We start from the raw sequence: 27,062 nt of genomic DNA, 5'->3' as shown, positions 1-27,062 counted from the left end.
ACTTTGCTAGTTTATGCACCTAATTGATGTTTTTCAATTACATTTTCCTTGTTGTTATTAGGGATCATCCTACTGATCAGATCAGGCAGTTCAGTCGCTCTCACATCAGGGATCTATGAAAATAAATCGCAAGACTTTCGCCAGTCCTCCAATACATTATGTCACTAATAGTTTTTCTATAAGCAACATTGTGATATGTTTCCGTAGTTTCAGCATTTTGTGCCTCGTGGACAGATGTTCCGATAGTCAAGTTCAGCGTCCTGATGGCATCGCTCGGAAGTTCCCACAGCTTCCTGCTCGGCGGCGGTTCTGATTGCCGAGCCATTGTCTTTGGAACCAGCCAGACATGACTGCCGCCCGCACGCGAACCCAACCTAAAGTATAGCGGCATGAAGTATTTGGCATCCAGTGAGTTTTAGATCACTTAATCTTTGTTTTCTAATAAGTAAGGATTACTTTAAACAAAATCCTCTGTCTGTTAGCGAAGCCGGGTCGCTAGTTGTGTATATAAGAAAAACAATAACATTAGGTACAAAACAGATCTTTGTTATCTGATAAAAATAATATTGAATGACCACAGTGTACAAGATCGTAAAAGTCGTAGAAAAAATAAGTGAAGACCGAAGTGAAAATTACCCAAATGACATTTATGTACTTAGATAATAGATAGGAGTCGGCACCCAAATAGATATCGATAAAGAAGGAGAATTTTTAGCTATTTTTGTTGTTGCGGTGGCCAATTGATCGCCACCAGTAGTTTCCATGAACATTGGTGAAATTTGCACAGGAACGAAGCTCTGAGATCAGACGCACAGATTTTCAATACATCAGGGAACCCTCTTTTAGACATCGTAGTTTGCGAAACTCATATAATAAGCATGTATGCTAATTAGGCACCTAGTATTTTTTATTTGTCCAATCATCAGCAGATTGCCACAGACAAAGCTTCACTTCACTGCTTGATCATGGTCACTGGATTGACAAATACAACTTTTTGTTTGATTACGCAGATTAATGATTGCAGAAGTGCGTCATTCATCGTTAAAAATAAAAACTTTAGTTACACGCTTTTTGTGTTAAATGATTCTCTTACGGCATTTACTTTCAACAGCGGTCGTTCAGAATTGTTAGTAGTTTCTTAGCTTTGAGAATCCATACTAATATTATAAACTATTTGCGCCCCGGGGCTTCGCTCCCGTGGGAATTTCGGGATAAAAAGATACCCTATGTGTTAGTCCAGGTTATTTTCTACCCGTGTACCAAATTTCATAACAATCGGTCCAGTAGATAATGCGTGAAGAGGAACAAACAAACACACTTTTGCATTTATAATATTAGTTAGAATGTGAAATTGTGTTTGTCCTTCTTTCACGGCAACACAGAGCTGCCATGAGTAACACAAAAATACAATCAACGTACTCGTATGACTTCATTAGGTATCTCGGCAATGACATGATGATCCTAGCTTCAGAGATAATCTTATTATCCACAGACAAAGTCGTCAGGTGGCTTTGAGGGTAGATATTTGCGGATTAGCACAAACCGCGACACCTTGCCATGAGGATTTTCATAAGCTATTTTGTAATTGGAATGAATATTAGTATTTTTAAGTTTAGACTACTCGACACATAAACTAATTTAGACTTTTTTCTGACTGAAGCCTCTTCCAGATCAAATAGTCCTTCCAGTGAACGTTATTTTCTCTGCTGCTGTTGCTGACTGAGAACTTATTCCAGTGGTCGTTGAAGCATTTCGATAGCTATATGACGTATATGACAAAAGTAATGAAAACTCAGGCCCCGACCTCGCCGCAGCCTCGCCTCGCGCCCTCCGCCACGCCTCGCCGCACCGCCACGTCCGCCACGCTCCGCCACTGGTTATGGAGGTGCCTAGTTAGCGTCTAATCTAATACAATAAGTACACAACAAAGTGATATGATTTTGACTTGTTGCTATCAGGACCTCTGCTTATGTGGGATTTTCACGAAACCTAGACCTTTTATAATAACTTCTTCTTATTGTAGTGCCTTTTCATTACTGCAAGTTGGCCGTCAGTTCCGCAAACTTCTCCCTGTCCATCACCAGGTGAAACAGGTGTTGTTCCAGTTCCTTGATCCAGGTTGAACTTGATCTACACAAACTAAGCCGCCTTGGAAAAAATCATTTCTAAAAACCTAAAGAGATTGAGCTGCTGCACACTCAGCTCCAGTCATAAACAATTATGTAAATAACGAAATGTTCACACATCCAAACCAAATCACCGTTGAGAGCTTGAATGAGTAACAACATACCTAGTCATAGCTATGTGTGGTTGATGACGGACTAGTGCAGTGAATTAGGATCCTCCGTGCGGACTGTCTGAAAATATAAAAATAATGTTGTATAAAAAGCTTCCGTTTCTGTGAACTTGTAATGATTTAACTTCCTAGGTACCTAGTAGTAACCGTAACCAGCGGCCAAAAATCCAAAATTCAATATCATCTTAACCAAGCAATACGTAGTAGAATGCCCCTTCCAGCAGTGGAACTATTCAGCTTTCAGAATAGTATCGCTTGTGTCTATTTCGGACAACACCAGTGAAAAATTACAGTAATAATGACAATATTTACTTTTAAAAATATGAAAAAAAAAAACGCATTTTTGGACTCGTCCAAACGTTCCATACTAAATGATAAGATGATCGAGACGGTATGTTGGTTGAGACCGAGCTGTACTCATGCGGTCACGTTGCTCCGCTATCGAAAGCTCCCTACAAGCTTTTGTTACAAGTCTCGTGTTTTGTAACAAGTGAACGTCTGAACTCACAACGAAAGGATCCATTGTGTTCGCGATACGTTGGAGCAGATAACCTAAGTAATTGTGAGGTATATAATTCTGGCGGGTCTTTATATGTTTTTAAGTGAGCGAGCCGGGACGGGCCGCTGGTCATACATTTAATTCGATAATATTTTTAGCAAATGATAGTTTTAATGATATTAATCATCGAACTAAATATCCGTCATTATCATAATGACATTCGCTTCCGCTTTGGTTCCATAATCAGAATCTCACTCACTTGTGTGTTATTCGTTGTTCATAAGAATGTAAATAAGAAGTACTTATTATTGAGACGAAATTTACTTAACGTTATACAGAATCGATACACTGATCTTCTGCATATCATCACATCTGCACGCAAGAGTACTGGTGTGATGATATGATGATATAACTACTTAATACCCTATTTTTACAAGGAGCAAGTAAACCCTAGGACGAGCACCGGTCGTGACCAGCGCCGACCCCGCGGCCACGACCTCCGCCTCCGATAGCGGCGCATCATCAGCAACATTGAAACACAAAAACCACGGAAACCGCGTCTAATGGCCTTTTGTGCAGTCATCGAGTCAAAATTATATAAACACGTATAAGATCTTCTATGTATAATAAAGTAATATATTATCTGTAGCATGAAGTAGGCGATTGAAATCTTTCGAGACTGGGAAGGAGATTATTATAACGGGTGGCCAAAATCTTTGGTCAGCAAAAAAATAAAACGAAGATGTAGCAGTCATTCAATGAAATTATATTGCCTTTTTGGTTTTTACAACAAAAATAACAAATTTGTCAATTTTCATATTAAAAATCATTCGGCGGGAATCCTTCATATGTCATTGTGAAAAAATATTTTAAATTAAGGAATGCAAAAAAAAACTTTTTTTTTGTTGGTTGCCAGTGCAACATCAATCCTGAACATACCGCCCACCAAGGACATCCTGAAGGAATGTCCTTAATTACCGCCCACCATGCAAGGACATACACAAATATGCATAATGTGAAAATATATAAAAACAGTTTTAGTAGACAGTTATTTTACGTTAAACTGGATATTAAAATAAAATATTAGAATCTATAGCTGCAATACTCTTATTATATATAAGAGTCTTCTTATAAGTTTAATTTAGACTATTATTATAACAATGTCTTCTATTTTTTATCAACTTTTGTTTTCTGAATTCAAACTAAATATACTGCTGAGAAATGCAATTTGATTAAGTAAATGATATCTTATTTTATCAAGTAAATAATTAAATCAAATTAATGTTACTTTTTATATCTTACTGTTTTTATGTTTACAACTTTTTGATAAATTTATTGAAATGCATTATATTTACACATTTTGAAAACTCTGAACTGTTCTCAACTCAAACACTAAAAACTATATAATGCTTATATCAATATTGCTTAACTAGCATTCTAGCAATTCTAGTATCATAAAATAACATATATTCTAAACAAAAATTAAGAAGTTATAGGTAACACACATATTTTAGAAGTAGGTCTTTTTATAAGGTTGCTTTGAGTACGTATAGTAATCACACGTGTAATACCATCAGGACCAGGATGTTTGTGTTCTACCTTCCCAAGAAGCCATCTTCCTGGAGGCATGTCATCCTCCTTTATTAGTACCACATCACCTACCGTTGGTTCGGGATTATGATTGCGCCACTTGTAGCGCTGCAAAAACTGATTTAAATAATCTTTTGACCATTGTTGCCAGTAATTTTGTAACATTTTTTGTGTCAATTGCCATCTCCTTAATGTTTGTACATTTGATTTTGCATAATCATAATCCGGTGCCAAAACCAGTGGTTCCCCGACCAAAAAATGCCCTGGGGTTAGTACAAACGGCTTGTTTGGATCCTCAACGTATGACATTGGCCTTGAATTAAGGCAAGCCTCAATTTGAGTCAGTACCGTACTCATTTCCTCAAAGGTTAATGTAGAATTTCCGATAACCCGCTTCATGTGATACTTAGTTGCCTTTATTCCAGCCTCCCATAACCCGCCAAAATTAGGCGCTCTAGGTGGTATAAAGTGCCATATAGTTCCGTTGTTTGCGAGAGACTCAGATATTTCAGGTATTAAGCGTGAAATCTCGTCTTCGACCATGCTACGAAGCTCACGAGACGCACCAACAAAATTTGTGCCGTTATCACTATACAATTCAGTACACCGACCACGTCGAGCAACAAATCTCTTAAAGGCAGCTAAAAATCCCTTCGATGTCAAATCACTAACCGCTTCCAAGTGCACAGCACGCGTAGCCATGCAAATAAATAATGCTATATAGCCCTTGTAGGATTTGTTGCCTCGACCCTTTGAAACTCTTATGTGTATTGGCCCAGCATAATCGAGGCCACTTTTAAGGAAAGGTTTCAGATTTGGAGTTACTCGAGAAGATGGTAACTGCCCCATCAGCTGGGTTCTAGCCTTAGCAGAATATCGAATACACTTTACACAATTTCTTACACAAGCCTTGACTAAATGTTTAACACCCAAAATCCAATATTTAGTTCTCAAATAGGCCAGCATTAATTGAGGACCACCGTGTAATGTTTTTTGATGTGCATCTTGAATCAAAAGTTTAGTCAAAAATGAATCCTTTGACATAAGAATTGGATGTTTTTTATTGTATTGTAGTTGCGACATTTCTAACCTACCGCCAATTCGTATAATGTCCTTGGAATCCATAAATAGGTTCAGTGATTTAATATTCCTCTTATTTGGTTTAAATTCTTTATTCATTTTTAAATATCCCTTTTCTTCAGGAAAACCTTCTTCTTGACTTCTTTTAATACATATCTCTAGCGCTTCTTCTAATTCACCGGTTGAAAGATGTTGACTATCTGGATGTTTATTCGCCTTGCGAAGATATAAAAATCTTCTGCAGTAAGCTATTACTCGAAGCAATCTAGTCAATGACGAATATTTGTTCCACAAATCAGAATCAAATGTCGTTGTGTGCGTTTTGATCTCCTCTAAGTTAGTAGAAGTATCAGGTTTTCTATATTTTATTGTAAGTTCTTTAAGAAATCTAGGTCCATAAAACCACATCTCATTTTTTCCTAGTTCAACAGGAGATACTCCTCTTGATGCGCAATCTGCTGGATTTTCCTTCGACGAAACGTGTGACCAATGATGCGTATCCAATGTAACTAATATCTCCGATACCCTATTGGCCACGAATGTTTTCCATCGGCATGGGTGACTATTTAGCCATGCAAGCACAACTTCTGAATCAGTCCAAGCATGTATATTAGCATGTGGTATATTCATAACTTCTGCAACTTCTGTTAACAATTTGGCCAAGAGTGTCGCTCCACACAATTCTAACCTAGGTATTGACACTTGTTTTATAGGCGCTACCTTCGTCTTTGAAGCAACTAAATGAACATTAATTTCGCCAGCTGAATTTGTCACTCTTGTATACACTACTGCAGCATATGCGATTTTGGAAGCGTCCGAAAAACCATGCAATTCTACATTGTCATTGCTCGAAATTGTTGCAATCCAACGAGGAATCTTAATATCGCTTAATGAATTCAAATTGTTACGATAATTTATCCATTCTGATAATAAATCTTTTGGGACCGCCTGATCCCAATCAATACCCGCTAACCACAGCTTTTGTATCAATACTTTTGCTAATATAATACTGGGTGCTAACCATCCCAAAGGATCGAATAGACGAGAAATATCCGATATAACCTTTCTTTTTGTGAGTGGTTCGGTTAATGGAGGAAGATCAACTGAATACTGAAATATATCTTCACGTGGAACCCAGGTAAGTCCTAAAATTTTAACTATATTGTCTGCCTTAATTTTTAATTCTTCATCTGTATTCTGTTTTCCTTTTCTCATTCTATTTAACAATTCTTCACTATTACTAATCCATTTTTGCAATTGAAATCCGGCCTTTCCTAAAACATCTTTCATTTGTTCATAAATCTCGTAACAATCATTTACATTTTCGGCACCAGTCATTAAATCATCCATATAAAAATCATTTTTTATTTTTAAGGCTATAGCATTATTCATGGCTTCATCGTCAGCTACCTGATGCAACACACGTACTGCTAAAAATGGTGCTGAAGCAGTTCCAAAGGTAACTGTAATCAGCTCATATTCTTCTAGGTCATTGTTAGGCTTATCCCTCCAGAGTATACGTTGAAAGACTGTATCTCTTCTGTCTACTAAAACTTGCCGATACATCTTAATTATATCTGCAACTATGCTTATCTTATGCATTCTCCAACGCATTATCAAATGGCGAAGCTCGGCTTGTAACTGTGGACCAACCATCAATTCATCATTTAGCGATACTCCATTTCTTCCTTTGCAGGACGCGTCATACACAACCCTTACCTTTGTAGTGTCCTTATCCTCCCTGACTACTGCATGATGAGGCAAGTAAACTGCATTCTTATTATTTTCATCTTCTTTAGGCACTTTCTGCATATGTCCCAGTTCTAAATATTCATGGATAACTTTAGTATACTCGTCCTTCAATTTCTTATTCTTTGAAAGTTTACATTCTAAATTGTTCAACCGCTTCAGTGCTATCAACTTAGATTCCCCATACTTGCAAACTGGATCAGAATTTCGAAAAGGTAAACGAACTATATAACGACCATTACTGTCGCGCCGTGTAGTGTTTGTAAATAATTCTTCACATTTTACTTCTTCCTCTGAAAATATCTTCTTTTTTGCAGGTTCTGCTTCCAGTTCCCAAAATTTCTTTAGAATATCTTCAGTTTCAACATTTGAATGCATAACAGCAATATGTGAAATAATATTTGAACTGGTATCAGTATTTATTAAACCTGATAAAATCCACCCGAAGGAAGTGTCCTGAGCTACTAGTGATCCATCAGGACTTCGCTTCACACCATTCTTAAGAACTTGACTATATATCTCAGCTCCTAATAATAAGTCAATTTTGTTTGGTTTATAATAATCGGGATCTGCCAATTCTACCTTAATACAATTAATCCATTCAAGCTTTGTTACTGTTGTAACTGGAAGTAATGATGTAATAGACTGGAGTACATGAGCATTAATCTTCACTTCAAAATTAGGATCAGTCCTCGAATGAATCACAAGTGTAACAGTACACTTAGATTTAATATTTTTATCACCACCTACCCCTGTAATGAGGTGCTCTGAAGGAACTTTCTTCAGACCTAAATATTGAACCATCGCCTCGGTGATAAAGGAACCCTGTGAGCCTTGATCCATTAAAGATCTAATTAATCTATAAGATCCATCTCTTGATTGAGCCTTAACCACTGCTGTGGCTAATAAAACTGTCTTTTTACTACCTGTTGAAACACAAGAAACCAGTGGCTGAGCAGTATCCGTTGTTTGGGTAGTACTAATATTACTACCAATTATACCTTCATTGCAATGGACTGTACTTACTGTGGATGACTTCTCTTTACTAGTATCAATATTGGCAGTATTTATAGAAGAACCGGAACCAACGCTAGGGTGTAGTAACGAATTATGTCGACTTTTACAAATGTGACATTTATGCATAGATTTACAAAACTTGGCAGCGTGGTTTCCTCCTAAACAACGGAAACAAAAACCTTTTTCCTGTACAAAATTACGACGAGAATCAACAGGTATTTTACTAAACTTTTTACATACACTTAGCTTATGGTTTTCAGTACAATACGGACAATTAAATTCTTTGATTTCTCTGACATGAAGAGATGTACTTTTATGGACATGTTGCGGTTTAGACCTAAGCTCCAAAGACTCTAAACCTCGGAAACGCCCGGTCAAAAACTCAACAAACTGTTCATAAGTAGGTAGGGCATCAGAGGGATCTGACGACACTTTCAATTCCCAGGCCTTCCGAGTGTCTTTATCGAGTTTCTGACTAATTATATGTATAACTAATATGTCCCAACTTGCTACATCTACACCTAAATTTTTCATGGATGCCAAGCAATCGGATGTAGTACTGACCAAGTTTTTAATATCACAAGATGATTCATTAATTAATGCTTTCTGATTTAATAAACGGTTTAATATGCCACTAGCTAAATATTTTTTATTATTATACATGCGTTCCAATTTTTCCCAACTACAGGAATAACTGTCGGCTGTAACTTGTACATTGCGTAGCAGCTGCTCCGCATCCCCTTTCAAATGCCCTTTTAAATAATAAAATTTCTGTGCATCGTCTAAGGAATTATTATTATGAACCAGTCCTAGAAACAGGTCGCGGAACGTCTGCCACTCAGTGTATTTTCCCGTAAAAATGGGTATTTTTATTTCGGGTAACTTCAGCTTTACCTTAGTATTTGAGTTACCGCTATTGCCACATTCTAGTTGGGTAATTGTCCCTGTACATCGGGTTATTTGAAATAATGCCTGTTTTAACTCAGTTTTGTATTCTATGTACTGATCCTCAACCTCGTCATAAATACTATTTTTATAATAATCGGAATTTTGCAATTCAGATTCCTTAACTGTAGATATTAAATTAGTGTGTGTGCTGTGGAACTGTGCCCACTGCTGCTCTAATTGTTCCAACCTGATTTCTAAGTAGGGTATTGTGATACGGTCCTTAGGGCTTTTTTTATAATTAATTTTGCCTCTGCAGATTTTGTTTTTGATATCATTTTGAAGCGCCAATAAGGACTCCATTTTTACTTAGAAATTGTAAAATTAAATAAAAAAAACAAATTAAAGTTCGCAAAGGCAATGCACACACACAAATGCACTCAAAAAACTTTATATATATACAATTTAAATAGTAGTTATGACAGCTTTATAGCTAGCTACCTCTATCTTACAAAACACAAAGTAAAATATTATATATTGGTAGGCAGACACTAAATTATAAGTATTATACAACGTCCAAGCACCTTTTTTGTCCAAATGTTTATTTTTCCGACACGCTATACGTTAGCAATTATTAACACTTCTTGTCTACAAATTTTAGTACTTCTTGGACTTCCGTTGAAAAATAAATACTTAAATCAATTGTACTTACAACATTTCACCTGCACTCACTAATGCTTAGCTCGTTGCAACCTCAGCTCACAACCAAACTTGAATCCAAACAGTTTGGCTTCCTTGCGCCGCACGTAAGTACATCCAATTACTTCCTCCGGGAATCGAACTCCCGGCCGCCGAATACCTCACTCTGTAACGCTCCTCTTCTTGACCGTTCTTTCCTTAACCATCTCTGACTAGCGGTCTGAAGCCCGACAACGTTATTTGTTGCCACAATTATATTTACGCGTACAATAGTGTTCCACTACATATTTTTGCCGATAACATTTATCCGACTCAAAGGACCAAATGGCCAAAATCTTTGGTCAGCAAAAAAATAAAACGAAGATGTAGCAGTCATTCAATGAAATTATATTGCCTTTTTGGTTTTTACAACAAAAATAACAAATTTGTCAATTTTCATATTAAAAATCATTCGGCGGGAATCCTTCATATGTCATTGTGAAAAAATATTTTAAATTAAGGAATGCAAAAAAAAACTTTTTTTTTGTTGGTTGCCAGTGCAACATCAATCCTGAACAACGGGCGAGGTGTAGACCTCGGAGTGTAAACGCTGTTTCAAATTCCGCTTGTGTGTTAAATGTTTCTGTCAATGGCAAATGTTATAAAGTCCGATACGAACAAAAAATAGCTTAAAGTTTTAATTTTAACTTTTTATGAATTTCGGAGTTACTGTGCAATAGATATAAGAAAAGAGTAGAGGTTAAAATTATAAACTAAGTGAATTATACCACTAGCTTATCTGATATAATAAGTTACAGGTATCGTCTACAGTAAAAAACATTTAGAAATACATTTTATATGAACCTTTGATCGCCAAATATAACAAAAATGTAAAACAAGGAAGGCAAACAATTCATCAAACACACAATTGAATAAGACGGCGCAGTAGTTCGTGATAACATTATTGACATTGAAGATAAACTTGAGTTTATAGGAAAACGCAATCACTTCTGAATGATGAGTAAACATAAGTAATGGCTGCATCACTGCGAGCCGGATGTGCTTGCTTACGTCACATGGATCTCTGTCTGTGCAGTTCACAGACATAGACGCTAGGCATTTGGCCCGCACTCTAGTATAGGCTATATTTATATCTGTAAACATGGAATATTATATTTAATTTTATTGCACTAATTATACACAATTATTTACTCAAAAGTTACCAAACTAGGATATTTAGACGAATACATTAAAATCGCTTTCTTTCGCAAGAACTGCAAAATAAAATCGTTGTAATTAGCTACACAAAATCTCCATTTCGTCTACCTAATTTCATCTTACTCATACATAGCACAAATATATCTAATCAAAATCACAACTTATTGAATATAGAAAACTTTTAATACATATAAGACTACTGTATTTTACATCTACCTCGCATTGCGATGCAGCTTACAATGTCACCTCTACGATATTAATTGAGATTAACTCTCTGTTATCCCCACCTATTAGTAATTATAATTAAAAAACTTTAAAGACGTTCACATACTGACAGACATCTAACACCATTCAGACATAGAACCTACGCCTTATTATGAAAGCGGCTATGCTCTGATGTATTTGTCTTTCGTCTGATTATGATAAAGTGTTGCTGACTAAACTCTTGGAATTAAAACGTGACGTGCTGTAATGACGATTACGATACCATGACGTCACTTAATGACACTCAGAGGTCATTGCGTGACCAGCTAACTACGACCAAATAAATACTGCGATGTTGACTGCTAGATGATTGTGAACACAATTAACATCAATGAACTAAGTGTATTTGAAATAGAAATGACAAATTGACTGTTCGGAATGTTCGGTAAAAATGTGTTTATTGTTAAAATAAACACAATATAGAAAAAAAACCCTCTTTTGCGCTAAGTTCCTTAGAAGTAGAAAGTTAATAGAATATCAACGTATTTTTTTTAAGTGGTTAAAAACTTTATTTACAAAAAGTATCATAAATACAAAACAAAAATGCCGTTTTACAAATAAAAATAATCTTCCAACGTGCCACAGGGAGGCAACGTGCCCAGTATACTGGCAGCGTTGCCCCGTTGTATAGCGAGGCTTACACGCTGAGCAAAAAAGCTGCCAACCCTCGAGTCTCCCGTTGCCTCCACGAGGCGCGTCGTTATTTCTCTTAAAAATAGCCTTGCTTCAGAACCCCAAGGACCCATCGTTTCAACAGCAAAAGGTAAAAACGTATGTCAACGTCAACAATGTCAACGTATTTGACATTGCAAATTTGCTCCTATGCGTATCGCATTGAAGTTCATACAGACTAACATAGCACTGCGTGCTACATGTCAACGTGTCAACTGTACAAAAGTCCCTTATGTTACGCATCAGTGGGTTTTTTATTTGTTTAGTGGTCAGACATCGAGCTCATGTTTACCCTTGTTACGTGCAATAATAAATCCTTCTTGTACACTATGCTTTTTCAATCCATTAAAAAATAAATCAATCCCTATGGACCCTTGTCTGTAATTTCTGGACGAGTTTTGATGATTATAACACGGGTGCACTGCACTTAGTAACCATTTTATCCGAAGCCACGGCTTAAAGCATAGAGTGGACTTGACAAAGCTTTACTTCAAAACGGTCGATGAACGCATTTCGCGCTCCACGTCGCATATTTGTATATGCGTTATCTCTCTATAAACTATTACTCTATAACTATTAAATTTATCGGAATCACCTATATATATATGTTATATATATGCCACTTCTTTCTCTCTCTCTCTGAAAAAAAAAACATAGAAAGTATGAAAAAACTACGTATTCTGAAATTATTTTGAAAGCATCATAACATGTAGCAATGAGTTTTGCTCAATCGTCCCACACTCGGTGACATAATGCGTCGTAACTACGGACAATGATGGAAAGTAACCGCGCAGTTCACACGCGGCGGTTGGGCGTGCAAAAAACGCTGAGCCGATATTGTCAATATCATTGTTAATGGGTGATGGGGCGCGGGAACTCTGTTCGAGGTCATGGGTTCCATTGAAGATCTTTCGTGTTTTTATCAATTATAATACTAACACTCTGTTGTCACATTGTATTCATGTTGTCTGATTTGGACAGAACTGTACCATCTCGTGGCAGTAATCATAGGCATAGTGATACTATTTAGTACCCATTTAATATTTATTCATGTCAAGCACAAGGTACACAAACTCATGTGGCACGAGTATCTCTCGACCACCACCGTATATTCACCTACTTACTGGCACTTAGCTGCGCACGATAGAAATTGCACCTTCAATGTCAGCAACTACTCTTTATTATAGTGTGCTCCACAGGAGCTATCAGTCCTCTGTCATTAAACGAGGCAATTTTGCGGATCTAAATACCGGGCGACACTGCGATTATCTTGATGTGGAAAATTCTTTAACTGCTGATATGTTGATCATTTACGCAGTATGTAATCATGCAGTTGAACTATTGACATTTGGAGATATTGTAAGTTAGGTCGCGCTTGGACCTCTCCAGGCAGGTCACAACTCAGTGCGGCAATGCAAAGATGTGCATTGTTTGACGACGGCCGTGGAATTATGATACCACTGTAGGTAGATAGAATACAAAGCCCAGGTCAGGTCAAGTGGGAAAATGATTTTCAGAATCCTTTTGCATAAAATAATACCGCCCAATTTCATCTTTATACAACACCAATGAAGAAAACGATTTTTAAAACTGTGGTGTATGATGCAACCGATTTCCTATTAGACAGACATCGAACTAGGCCGAAGGAGCCGATATGTACCTCATAAAATGTAAGACAACCGTTGAGCCTTTACCTGAATACTCAGAACTCTTTATATAGATGATGTCATCGTCCCAGTCAATACAACTAAGTAAAACCAAGAGTAGGTTGTATTCTATGACCTGCAGTAGTTGGCAGAGAAAATATTTCCTCTATCTAGTCATTTGCCTAGAATCTTGAGCTCAGACCGGCAGATATTTACATTTGTTGCACAAATGAGTTGACACCGAGATTCTGCAAGTTTCCCTCATTTGCATATGGCACGCAGTTTCTGCACTTTGTCCTTAAATCCTGACTGTCGCAATGCGAGGGTCTACTAGGAACTTGCTAAAGCGAGCTTAAATAGGTATTTAAAAAAATTTCAGAGAAAATATTTGTTCAGACACGCATAATCTCGCATTATGCCCATAATGTGAGATTTGATCTCGTACTCGTATCAACACTTTGGAGAACACTCTATATAATTCGTTATTTTTTAATATTCCATTTATTCTATCCATTGAACTTCTTATCTAATGAATTTATTTCTTATAATGTCCCGGTCAGTGATTGAGGCAACATTTGCCCTGTATTATGTAGGCTGAACTCTTATTCTTATTCCGTCTCACTGCTGGGTAAAGGTCTCCCGGACTACTTCCACGTCGTTCTAAAAATAAGTTGTTTATGTAACACATGTTATTGATAACACAGTTATTTTAAACACTAAAACAAAACAAAAAATAATACTCCTTATTCATCCTTAAAGAAGGCCTGTGCCAGCAGTGGGGACGTCCAAATGGTTATTGATTATATATTATTAAATGTATATATAGGAGCGAATCCATAGGACAATCGAGCACGTTTGAGGTGAGTGCCTCGGCTATTAATAATATAATTAGCGGTGCTGCGCATGCTGAAAGCAGGAACCTGACGTGGCCGGCTGCCTGCGCGCCTGTCATCATCATTACCGCGGCGATGCCCGTACATTTGCAATGATGTGCGGTACTTTGCAGCTAATGACGAAGGCTGACTGGTCTGTTTGCTTCATTACATTTACTTATTTAGTTACAAACTTTTATTTATTTTCTCCTATCCTGGCTACTATTTTCATATAATGACGACCTCGGTGGCGCAGTGGTAAAGTGCTTGCCTCTGAACAGATGAGGTCCCGGGTTCGATCCCCGTTCGGGTCACGATGGAAAATGGTCTTTTTCTGATTGGCCCGGGTCTTGGATGTTTATTTATATATGTATTTGTTATAAAATATAGTATCGTTGAGTTAGTTCCATAACACAAGTCTCGAACTTAATTTGGGGCTAGCTCAATCTGTGTGATTTGTCCTGATATATTTATTTTAATACATTTTTGAAAGTTGATTCAGATTAACATTTTGGATTCATAATATAATTCTCGTGATTCGGAGCTATGGGTGAGATGAGCATCCAGTATTTAAGAAGGCACGAGGCCGAGAATATATTAGAAGTCGTACTTCAATGAACTCTGACCGCGTCTAAGGATCGGTTAAATCTTGCAGAACTCAACGTCACAACTAAAAAGAGAGAGTCCATATAACTTCAATGGAAATACTAGAAAACCTAGAATGAATTCATATAGTGAGCAGCGCACTCATTACAAAACAGATACAATCTTATCGCCATCATTAAATAGAATAATGTAATATTATACACGTATTTACCCACCATTGTGTCTGCTAATACTTTTATTCGTATATTTAAAAAGATTTAGTTTTATTTACGAACAATGTTTGTATGCCTACATCACAGTGGTATTTCCAATTGAAAGAGGGTATGGAAATTTATTTTACCTGTAATTAAAAACAAATTTGTCAACCATTTATATGAATAACAAAGAACTAAAACTGTAAAAAAAACCTTTTCCAAATATTTCAAGAAGTTCACATCGGTAACGCAACAGATTCCGATTTGACTTTCATCGAAAAATATTTCTATAGGTAGTTTCTTCCTGATGCTGATTTCAGTTGGCGGTGTCTAAGTCGGAGCAGGGGATGAACTCCGTTTATATCTTTGTTGTATTTGTACGCCGTATGTGTAGTTTCTACTGGCAGGTATAGGTATCCGCAAAACATGACATATTTGTATGGCTTTTAACGTAGTACCGTTTGAGGCGTCATATTTACACAATGCGCTAATAAAGTGTCAAGTGTGCTGACCACGGGCACGAGGCCGAGATGATCGTAAATGTGTTGCAGTACTTTACAGTTTCTAGTTTTGTATGTTTGTTAAAAGAATTTGCATGTTTCAGATACATCGCACTCCTTTTTCAGGGCAGTACCTAGTGTACCTATACTGTAATATAAACTTACAGTCACATCCCTGTATTTAATGAAGTGTGATACTTAATGTTAAATATTATGTAGTATAAGAACGTTTTTATTTATACCATCAAACTATTTTCTAATAACTCATAAATTATTTGAAGACTTAATAACATTTTACCAAGAAATTCACTGCAGTAAAGTCGATATTATAGTCTAGCACAGAATACAAAATACTTAAATAATAGACACACAATACCCAGACGTACCTAAATTATCTGAGGCAGACTCATTATTCTATGCTACTTAGTGCTGATGCTATAATATGTTGCACTCAATAATATCATATCACGATAAGAAATATTCATTCATATGGTGACCGCTAATTCAAATTCAAATCAAATCATTTATTCAGAAATTAGACCTTCACAGGCACTTTTTCACGTCAATTTAATAAAGATAATACCTATTGAAAGCCTATCTCTGTTATTCATAACAAATAAAGATAGCTTATATTTTTTTATGAATATTTTACGCTAAAGTGTGTTTTATCACTATCGCACTTTACAAAATTTGGCATTGACAGAACGAGACAAAACTTAATTTACCTTAGAGTATGATTTTTATTGTTATGAATATATATGGTATATCTTTAAATATATAATTAACTTTTGGAGAGAGTAAATATAAATCGTACTAAATCCCTATTTCATGTAAAAAGTAACGTGACCATGTTCACAAGTGCACTTTCCTAGCAGTTATCGTGTAACATCGGCGATCTAGATCTGATGGACCACTCACTTTGATAGCCGGCGTTACACCACCGACAACCACAATCTTCCTTCATTGAGACATCCAGAAGCGAATCAACCGTTCGTTGTAACACATTAATGAGATTCTTTCCTTGTAACAAGGATGTGTCGTAAAATCGGCCACCAACTGATTAAATAAACAGTCAAAATCGACGCCGGGGAGCTTGGTGTTATTAAATGTTAATGTTCGTCATAAAAAAAGGATTTTTAATGTCATTAAAAGTTTCAAGATTTTTGGCCATCATAATGCATCAATCTCTAATAGGCTTATTGCACTATCATCAGATATATAGACATAGAAAGTAAGGTTTTAGATTGGTAACAGGCAATGACTAAGACAGGCAAATTGTCAGACTTGATTATAGACAGACGGGACAGGTGAAACGAAATTAAAGTAACAATACGTACATTATATTTGGCAATTTTTGAGCAAATAATAAAAGATCCTGCAATTATTGTCACGAAATGACAACCGCCAAGCATGCCCTGGTTCGGTAGCACCCCGGTGGCACGCATCGCCCAAACTAATGTTACACTCGTTAATCAAGGGTTACGTCACGGAACTGAAGACCAAAAGAATGGTGAGAGAGGAAGCTATCTGATTAGTTACGATCATATTCTCACCTCGCTTGTTTTGCTAACTGAATAACAGATGTGTGGTGATGATGATTGACACGATTGCCTATAGTAATATCGCTCGCGTACAAACTTGTCGTGCTTTCGAATTTTAACAGATTCGCAATTTTTACAGATCTAGATACAATAAACCTTTCACCATAAACGGTTCTGTCTTAGGAAATAAATATATTTAGAAGATATGTACAATCCAGATTTCCAGATAGACGGATATAAAATGTACATAATTGAATGATACCTAATCCAGTAGACCTCGTAGCTTTATGGGAAAGGAAGACTTCGTAAGTACACTTTTTTGGTGTTAAGACCTTGCAAACTGGTTCCGAGAAGTATCGAGCACTTATCCATATGTAGAACGTGCACACCAGCCAACTTGTGTATATGCGTAGTTAATCTATTTTTATCTCAGCCCGACTCGGCTACCGTTCTTCCAGTTATTAAAATGTACATTGTACGTACACATTACTTACTATAATAATGATAAAGAAATTGTAACAAATATTTAACCTACAAAGTTGAAACTTATAGTAATGTTGCACCTTTCAATGCTTCCATTGTGATATATTATTTAAGTGACATCAGCCTTACTATTATGTATACTGTAGTTCAACGTATTTTTTCTGAACATTAATGTTCAGAAAATACGTAAACGTAAGTTTTGGTAGTCCAGTTAGAGCGTACAAACAAATGACCAGTTTCAGGTCAGGTTTTCCTGACCCCTGAGGTATAATATAGGCGCGTAAGTCGGAAGTCGCTTTTTAATAGATAGTGGGCTTGGGAATTGAGATTCTAGTCCATTTAGCTAGCCCAATGCCTATGAGAAGAAAGGTTCCTTTTATTGTCTTTTACCAATCCGCGTGCGAAGAGAGGCTAGCACATTCTGTTTTCGCTCCCAGTTCAGCATAGAAGCTTGATTTTATTTATAATTGATTGTTTACGAGTTTTTAGCAGAATTTAAAGACAAATCGAAGGTAAACTATTGTCATTCCGGTCGAGGAAGCGCAGAGGCCACCGGAGAGGCGCTGGAAGTTTAGCCACGGTCGTGCACTGCATCACAATGTGGTTTTGGTAGGATTACATCTGTATTAGAGGCAGATACTCATGTGATGATGACATTATTGGTTCATCGCAGTTTAATGTTTAAGGTAGAGCGGAGAATATCTGGGTGAAAAACCTATTTCTACCATCGGTCAACTCTCTGTGACCATCTTAAAAAGATATATTAAAAAAGGATGTATTAATTGTTTTGGTGTTACCTCAGGCAGTGATACAAAGAATAGTAAACAACTAGTTAATATAAGTATAATTATGTATAGAAATGTACTTATATTGATTAGGTACTTAGTACTAATTGAACACCAGAAATTATTAATAGAGATGGCACCGGTCTACGAAAATATTAAAGACCATATAACCATGGTCAGACCATTCCATTTATTATACGCTACTGATAGCAATAGTCCAGGCTAACGGCTGAAAAGCTATTCAAGTAAAACAGATTTTCGATACGAGTACATTTAATTATTAGCTTAAGAATGACGCACGCGCAATCGTAACTATGCATTGAAACATTCAAAGCGCTGTGCATTCACCCAGTTGACATTCAATAGCTGCATTGTCGTCTTTAAATTACCATGCAAGATTATTCTAAATGTCAGCGCTTATGAGGCGCTTTGTCAGGCTACGCAATTGCGAAACTTTATTAGTTAAATAGTTTAATGCATATCTGCCGTTTTGGTGCTACGCTACAGCACGAACCGCCTTTGATGTGAGCGACTGAATGCTAAGTTCATTCTTGAGCAAAGGTCGAGTTGTTAAAACGCCTGCTATGGTCGGTCTCTTATTATAAATGAGAAAGTTTGTGAGGATGTATGTGTATACGTATGTATGTTTGTTAGTCTTTCACGCAAAATCTACTAATTAAGAAATTTGGTACAATATAATATAGGCTTTGAAACTTGGCTTTGAAACATTTACTTTGTAAGCTATTTTTATACATTTGCTGTTGGTCATCCGAATGTTAAAAATAAATAAAATAGAATAGAAGGTAGGTAGAATATAACCTGGAATAACACAAAGAGTACTTTAAATCCCGAAAATCCCGCAGGAGCGAAGACCAGGGGCGCAGCTAGTTATTTGATAATATATAGTGCTTCCCATGGCATCAATCATGCATTTTTTTAAAATTTTAATGTAACCCATACATTTTTGTTGAAATCGTAACAAAAACTAATTAACTTTGCTTATAGTTGTAGAAATATAATTTTGTGTATTTGTAAGTCGTGTTATCGGTTCTAAATAAATATATATATTTATATATCTCATCTGAATGTCTGTCTAACTTAAGCTATATAAACTTCATTGGACATACAATCTGAACATCCAAAACGTTATGATCACAATCGAAGCAATTTAAACCTAAACAGGTTTGCGATCTACAAGAATAGGACGCGAGATTGGTTGCCAGTGTCGCTGTAAATAGCACAATAGCTGCAGCCGCCATAGCTGCGATAGAAATAGCTGCAATTGCGGCCGTACTTGACCGTGGCTCGCCGCGGGCTGCACACCACGCGATTCGAACACGGCTAGATGCCACTGGGAACCGGAATTACCTTTTAATTAATTAATTAGTATCCAATCTACAGTTTTATTATCATTAACCAGGGAAAGTACTTTTAGAAAGACGCAGTTTTGCATAAACTCTACTCCGAATTTCTCGGTCGTCTGCAATTTGCATTTGTTTTCCGCCGTTGCATCTGCCTGAATACGAGTTAGTAAAAACTAACAGACATGCTCTGGTGAGCCGAGAATTGGCGCAGCTTGGAGATGAGTGATCAAATGTGCGTAGAGCGAAAGTGGCCGAATTCTGGCGATTATATGGTGGATGTTCGGTTTTAACTACCGTGCAATACACAGTCAGAACATAGAAGGCAATTAAATTAGCAAGATATTTATTCTTTGTAAAAAAATGAAAATTATCAGAAGATAAGATTGGACCACACTATGACCCGCTCTTAGCCTTATTTTAGACGAATCTCTGTATGACATACAGATATTTTGTATACTGCATCGCACGTGAATGCGAAAGAGACGTTAATCTACAAAATCTAGTGAAGCTACAGTTGTAGTCAAATAAAATCCTGAAAATAGAATCTGTCACGGATATTTAGACTCCTTTGGATATTGATATTTATGGTTAGTATTACACTAAGAAGAAATATTGCATACCTACTGAACTGAGTTAATGCCAATTATTGATATTCACAAGGAGACATACGGCTGCGATTCGTTTTGGCTCTCGTACACAGTTTTTGTTACAAAACAGACATTGCGGATCGCGTTTCTCTTCACGCAACATATGAGCGGGGTGCGTGCGTTATTTTCCACCGATTTCTGCGTAAAATACTACATTTGTTATAGAAGTTTTTTTTTTAGTACATTTAGTTCGATTAGAAACTGTCGGTTAGTGTTATAAATTACAACGACTAGGCAGACTTCCACTTCTTTGACAAATTTATTTTCCTTATAGTTATTAAACAGATTTTCTCACTTTACGTTATCAACGTACTTACACGTAACGTACAACGTAACAACGTACTTACAACTGACACCCAAAAGAAAGAAAAATAAAAATATTTGACCATCAGAGCACCCATGCCATCAGCCATATTTAATATAGGTAGGTGGTGTAGGTATACATTTAATATTTTCGAATGATTTTCTTCCTTCTACCGTATTAAAATATATATTTATTGTAAACACGCCTATTTCATACCAATTTCTCTGAGACTATACTTGGTGTTCATTCTGTTAACAAATTATAGTTAATACATAATTGTGAATTATTGTTACATTTATCGCTATTTTCGCATCGTTAAGTATTTCTTCTTGATTGTACTTGAAAAGTGTTAATTACAATGCATTAAGTCATCATCAATTACAATTTATTGACACAGCTCGTCGTTATGAGTTCCGAGGCCTACTTCCTTCGCGTTTCTCGAGTTCGTGCCTCGGCCAACATTCAGAATGACTAGTTTCATAGGAAGTCCGGTCAATGTACACGACGCAGCAGTCTTTGTATCTAGGCTATGTCAATTGTACCTGACCTAGACCTAGGGCCTTCTTTACAATCAGGAATACCACTGAAATGGGACTTTTTACTATTATACCTATTTAGAGTTATATTTGGAGTTTTACTTATCTAACGGGATGCTAACTCGACGATATTTCTATACCTGGGGACTTTGAATTCAAATTCAAATTCAATTCAAATTCAAAATTCTTTATTCAATTTAGGATGATATACATCACTTATTGACGTCAAAAATTACTTAAACTAAGTCTACTGCCGGCTTCCAAAGCGCAGGTGAAGAAAAAGCGGCGCAATAAACTTCACCGCAGCCCTTTCTCCAAGGACGTCAAAATGCGTCAGATAAAAGTGGGATCATTTGCAAAATTGCATCTTTCAAGAACATTTTAAAGTCGGGCAGATACTGCCGGCCGTATGGTAGTAAAAACATAAGTATTCATTATAAAAGAACATAGTGTGTTGGCTATGATTAGGGAGATATCGCCGCAGCCTACATACTCACACGTATGTAGCACAGTAGATAGACGTAGGCTACACCACAAACCGGTCGCTCCTGTCCAGCCAGTCTCGGCCGCCTCAGTCACTGCCCGCGAGGTATGGGAGACAGTCATTGCTCGCTGCACCCGCTGACAAAGCTGAACCAGTCACGCAGTCATGGCTAAAGGTTGAACGATAAGAAGGCTGCCTTTTGATATTATTCTTGGCAATCAGGTGACCGCTGAGATAGACAGCTGATTCAGCAGATATGTAAATCAATTTCTAAATTGACTAAAATATAGGTTTTAAACTTAATAATAGGTTAGTGTGTTTTATTCCTTAATTGCTGTTATCTTATATCACTTTCCAGCCTCCCCATCTATCGCCACATCAAAATCTCCAATGAACGACTAACAAAAATTGGTCGAAAACAGATTTTATAGGTGTGTTTATTTTAATTTTAATAAAAAGTCATTTGCATCTAATGTGTGTGATCATGATCATGTCCTCTTTCATAAGCGGAAGCATGTCTGTCTCTATAGTACATGAGATATTTCGTTTTTGTAATAGTTTAACTTCTCCTATGACCTGTTACGAGAGAATTGCTTTGCAATGAGGTATTATTGTTTACAAATAATAATGTGTTACTCTATAAAGGTTTAGTAACGAGAGATGAGGATTTTCACCAATCGTCCAACAGGTTAAGCTGAACATAACTTGAAACCGTTGAAGAATTCCCTCGTTTAGAGACAAACTTGTCCAACGTTATTTTTATACTACTACCACGGTAGGCCAAGAGGCTGCGTTTCGCCTGGTAGGAGGACACACAGCAGTCTACAGCCGCTGCAACACCAGGGTGTCACTCGCGCTACGACGACTTTCAATGCTTTTTTCACGCTCTTTTAATTTCATATTGTAGTCTCCAGGGAAAACATAGCACATTCACAACCAACACGGTGGGTTCGATCCCCGGTCGGGTCATGATTGAAAATGATCTTTTTCTGATTGGCCCGGGTCTTGGATGTTTATCTATATATGTATGTATTTGTTATAAAATATGGTATCGTTGAGTTAGTATCCCATAACACAAGTCTCAAACTTACTTTGGGTACTGGGGTATTATTTAATCTGTACTTTGGGGCTAGCTCAATCAATAGCTAGGACAATCAAGTGATTTGTCCTAATATTTATTTATTTATTCCACAAACAACGACAAGTGATAGAGCATTGCAAATTAACATCTAAATTTCACACCATCCACCGACACAAGAGCGTGGCGCGCACTCATTGTCTGTCGCCGGCATTCGTTATCTTTCACTTGTGTGTTATTGTTGCATTGTTCATACTCATAAGGTCGAGTGCCTAATCAAAATATTCGGAATTCCCCACGATTTAGAACCTTCGGTCTCAAGGCGATCGGGCGACTCGTACCTATCAGTAAATTGACTCCCGGAAGTGAGCATTGTGTGAGAGCGTTCATATCTTTATATGATATACGGTATAAGACGTATAACCTCTCCAAGTCTGGTGCTTATTAAAATCATTTAATTTCCTTCAATTACCTTCTGAATAACCTCTTTCAATTTACCTAAGTATGTTCTTCGGCTAGCTTTCGTAAATATTTTGCACACATAAAGTGTGTAGTGTATGTATTATCTATTCATTCAATATCTACGAGGACGGAAATGTTTATGGTGGATATAAATACACCTACTAAAGGTACTAAAGCATCTGTTTGCGATTACTGTAAATTTTCGAAGTGAAAGGAATATCTCTGTTAGTAAAGGCGGTGGAGGATGAATGTGCTGGTTTCCTCGTGATATTGTTCTTCACCTTTTTGTCCAGTTCAAATTATTTTCTTCACCATTGCCTAACACGGATTGTCTGTCGCAAGTGATAATAGGCTGAGGCGTGCCGTGATGTCATACAATCGCTTTAAAGGTCGCTCCATCGCACGATCCAACTTATTAAAATTAAATAAATATTATTTTAATTGCGAGCTTGTTAATTGGCATTCCATGTTCGTCAATAAGCTCGTCATGTTTACTGCTGGTCATCCTTGTAATGAATGCCTAGCGCTGGAACTCGTTACGCAACTGGGGCGTGACATATCATTGGGATCGGTCGTCGCTGGCACGGTAGAGCTGGTGCAATGCACACGTAATCTTCAGCCCTGCCGCGTTTCTGAGAGACATCACTTTAACCTTAAATGTGTAGTTGCTAGTCTAATGCAACTATACATTTAAGATAATTTAAGAAGAACACATTACACATAAGAATACATTATTACGAAAAGGTATGTGGGTATATTGAGAAGCTTGTGTGCTATTTTGAGAAGTAGAGAAGTGCATAACACCGCTAGTAGGATGGAAGATCCACACAAACGGGAATATAAGATTAATTGATTGTCTAAACAATGGCAATAAACCTTTCTAGACGAAATTACCTGTTAGAATAATACATGATAAGCAATAATGTAATAATTTGTCTTAAATGAATGTATGAAGTATATCCAAATGGCAATAGTTGGATTTAACTTGTATTCTTACAAAACATGTTAACAACCATATATAAGTTATTGATAAATATCTTTTTTTTAACTAGCCTGTAGATGTTGCGTTCCAAAGGTCTTTTCCCCTTTTTGTTTTATGAATATTATGTATTTTATTAGATAGTCAAGTAAATAAAGCATTTATTTATGATGGATTTAAATAACAAAATACATATATATTGATTACGTTTGTAACTTAGTAAAACACAAATGTTGAGTGTGAACTTTGTCTTTTGCAAACGTGTGCTATACTCATGATAATTAGGCAGTGAGCACAAGAAGCCTTGGCGAATGCAAACAAGTTATCACAGGATAATCAAATAGCCAGAGACGGATTGTTCACAGCAGTACGGGCCCAGGGCCCGCGCGGACTGCAACAAAGCTCTGGACTGTACCGACAAGTATGAAGATTATGTGATTGAAGGAAATATTTGTTTTGGTTAAGGGGAAAAATGTTTGCTTTGTCCCTTATCAATATATTAACGCTAATAATGGTTAGCTTGGTAGATACGTTGATCAACGCTGGCCAAAGGTTTCATCTTCCCTTTTTTATAGAATTATGTATTAGTTATTACTATACCAAATACCAAACCTCCTCCGAATCGTATGCGAACTCGTCTGGTTTCATTGGAAAACTAAGCTAACTACTCGCAAAAATATAATAACATTTTGTTTATTCTAGGAAAGTGATATAAAAAAGTTTTTTTTAATAAAGCCACAAAATAGGAACTTGTGATTGGCAAATCCGGCCCAGCCCGCACGCGGCAGCGAGCGGATGACCGCCCTGACTATTACTTGCTAGATATTAAATTTATATACTGCAATGCCTGAAATAATCATTTTGGGTAATAAGCAAAATGAGATAAAGGTTAATAGCTGTTTATAATTAAATACACAATATATTACAATATTACGTTATGATCACATTAATGATTTTGCAGTATATGATCCTTGGTCACGATTCACGAGCTTCGCTAATCCACAAGTTAATAGATAAAGCAGAAAAGGTTGTTTTATATTTGCACAGAACCAAGATTCGTGAAATAACAAAAGGTACGATTAACTGGAATATTTATTAAAAGTGATGAAGTTATTCTACTCGGTAATTAAATTAAAAGATCCTGAATATTTTTTAATAAGAAAGACAATACAACAAAGTAAATTAACAAATAGAATTTTATTTTCCAATAGCAAAGCTATGAACAAGTGAGGAAAATCTTCAATAATAACCAAAGAATGCAAAGAAAGTGCATATAAAAGTCGTAAATCTTTTCTGGCAATAAATACTTCATTGGAAGGAGTCAATGCTGAGAAGTTCATCAAGAGATTGATGGCTACGTGACGTGTACATCACTATACACGATACAAGTGCTGCTTACGATGCTCCACAACAAGCCATCAAGGTTGACGGTTTTATTACCTGCGCATACGACGGTGCATCGGTTGAATGTGTGTGCTGTAGAGTATGTGAGTGAGGTTGTGTGAGACCATCCGATGCAACTGGAGAACAAGGAGTGAATACAAAACGTTGCGATGAGTCTTCATATTTCATCTTTATCGCGCTTAACTTTATCCTCGGGTCCCAGTTGAAGTTTGTATTACTTCATTTATTATCCTCTAAGATAGCGTCATTATCATATTTTTTAATCACTGAATAATATCTAACTATAACTTTATATCTCATTGCTGGATAGTTAAAATCGTCAAAATCTTTGCATAAATGAATCAATGTGTTTTTTCTCAAGGACAGATATTGCAAATTCCGGCAGCTCTGAAATTCGATACCAATTATTTCAATAGTACTTACTCCTGTGGTGATTGTCAGGTCCCGGTTGTAGCGAGGCTGGCTGCAATCCGGCCCGGCAAGTGTCTCTTGGCCTTGGCTACAGGAGCAGGGTCCGACTTGCTGTTTGTGTTGGAATCTGTGGGATGTTAACGAACTCGATTGCCACTACTTGTCTGTGAGAAGCAATATTTTTTTCAAACACACAAATAACTAAGAATTATATACTCTTTGGGTGGAAGAAGAATAGGAACCATGAATGGAAGTACAGCCGACAGTAGATTTATGTAGTACTTATTTATATTATTTGTGTCAATAAATACTTACTTACCTATATACTCTTGTAGTTTGGGGTCATGATCATTATATTCAGGCCCTTTGGACACGAAATTAAATTCTATTATATTGAGCATACTTCCTTCCCTTCTCTATTACAGCCAATAGGTACTCTGGGCGCGGGCCGGGCGACAAACCGTCACCAAATCGAGCGCACAATGGACATGGTCATGAAAGAGCCCTTTGATCCAAAGTACTTCCTTCGCCGGCCGGCATTCGCAAGCTGGTCGCGGTCACTGACCCCACTTCCTTCGCACGTTGTATGCAAATGCGCTGATTCGCGGAACTGATCATCGGACCCCTCCCCTTCTGTCGGTCTGCACTTTCTGCTTACGTTTACTTTTTACACTAACATCTAGTAAAGAGTGTAATGTTTTCATTATTTTTGTATCAGAGACAACAACACACTCGTAAATGATATATCATATATGTAACGTGTATGTGTTATCATTAGAATTCTTTATATAATACCGAGTAGGTAACAGTACTATTTG

The 27,062-nt window shown here is 36.8% G+C and overlaps 1 protein-coding gene and 1 long non-coding RNA gene across 3 annotated transcripts; both read right to left on the bottom strand.

Moving 5' to 3' along the window:
• Positions 1–678: 678 nt before the first annotated feature.
• LOC128679379 (uncharacterized) lies at positions 679–27,062 on the bottom strand. Of its 2 annotated transcripts, XR_008405751.2 has the most exons (4): positions 26,564–27,062; positions 26,257–26,371; positions 2,291–2,357; positions 679–797 (listed from the first exon to the last, which is right to left on the bottom strand). It is a non-coding gene; the product is annotated as an uncharacterized LOC128679379 (long non-coding RNA). The 2 variants fall into 2 exon arrangements; XR_008405752.1 differs by lacking the exons at positions 679–797; positions 2,291–2,357 and adding an exon at positions 25,521–25,949.
• On the bottom strand, positions 3,495–9,719 carry LOC128679378 (uncharacterized). The gene has a single exon (XM_053761561.2). The coding sequence runs from the start codon at positions 9,477–9,479 to the stop codon at positions 4,278–4,280; it is 5,202 nt and encodes a 1,733-aa protein (XP_053617536.1). The 5' UTR covers positions 9,480–9,719; the 3' UTR covers positions 3,495–4,277.

This window comes from Plodia interpunctella, chromosome 21 (genome assembly GCF_027563975.2).
Source record: "Plodia interpunctella isolate USDA-ARS_2022_Savannah chromosome 21, ilPloInte3.2, whole genome shotgun sequence".
NCBI classification, from domain to species: domain Eukaryota; kingdom Metazoa; phylum Arthropoda; class Insecta; order Lepidoptera; family Pyralidae; genus Plodia; species Plodia interpunctella.
The sequence above is the reverse complement of the archived record's forward strand: the minus strand, read 5'-3'. Positions and strand labels throughout refer to the sequence as shown.

Excerpts from the sequence above, each read along its gene's own strand:
- LOC128679378 (XM_053761561.2), bottom strand. The coding sequence starts at position 9,479 with ATGGAGTCCTTATTGGCGCTTCAAAATGATATCAAAAACAAAATCTGC.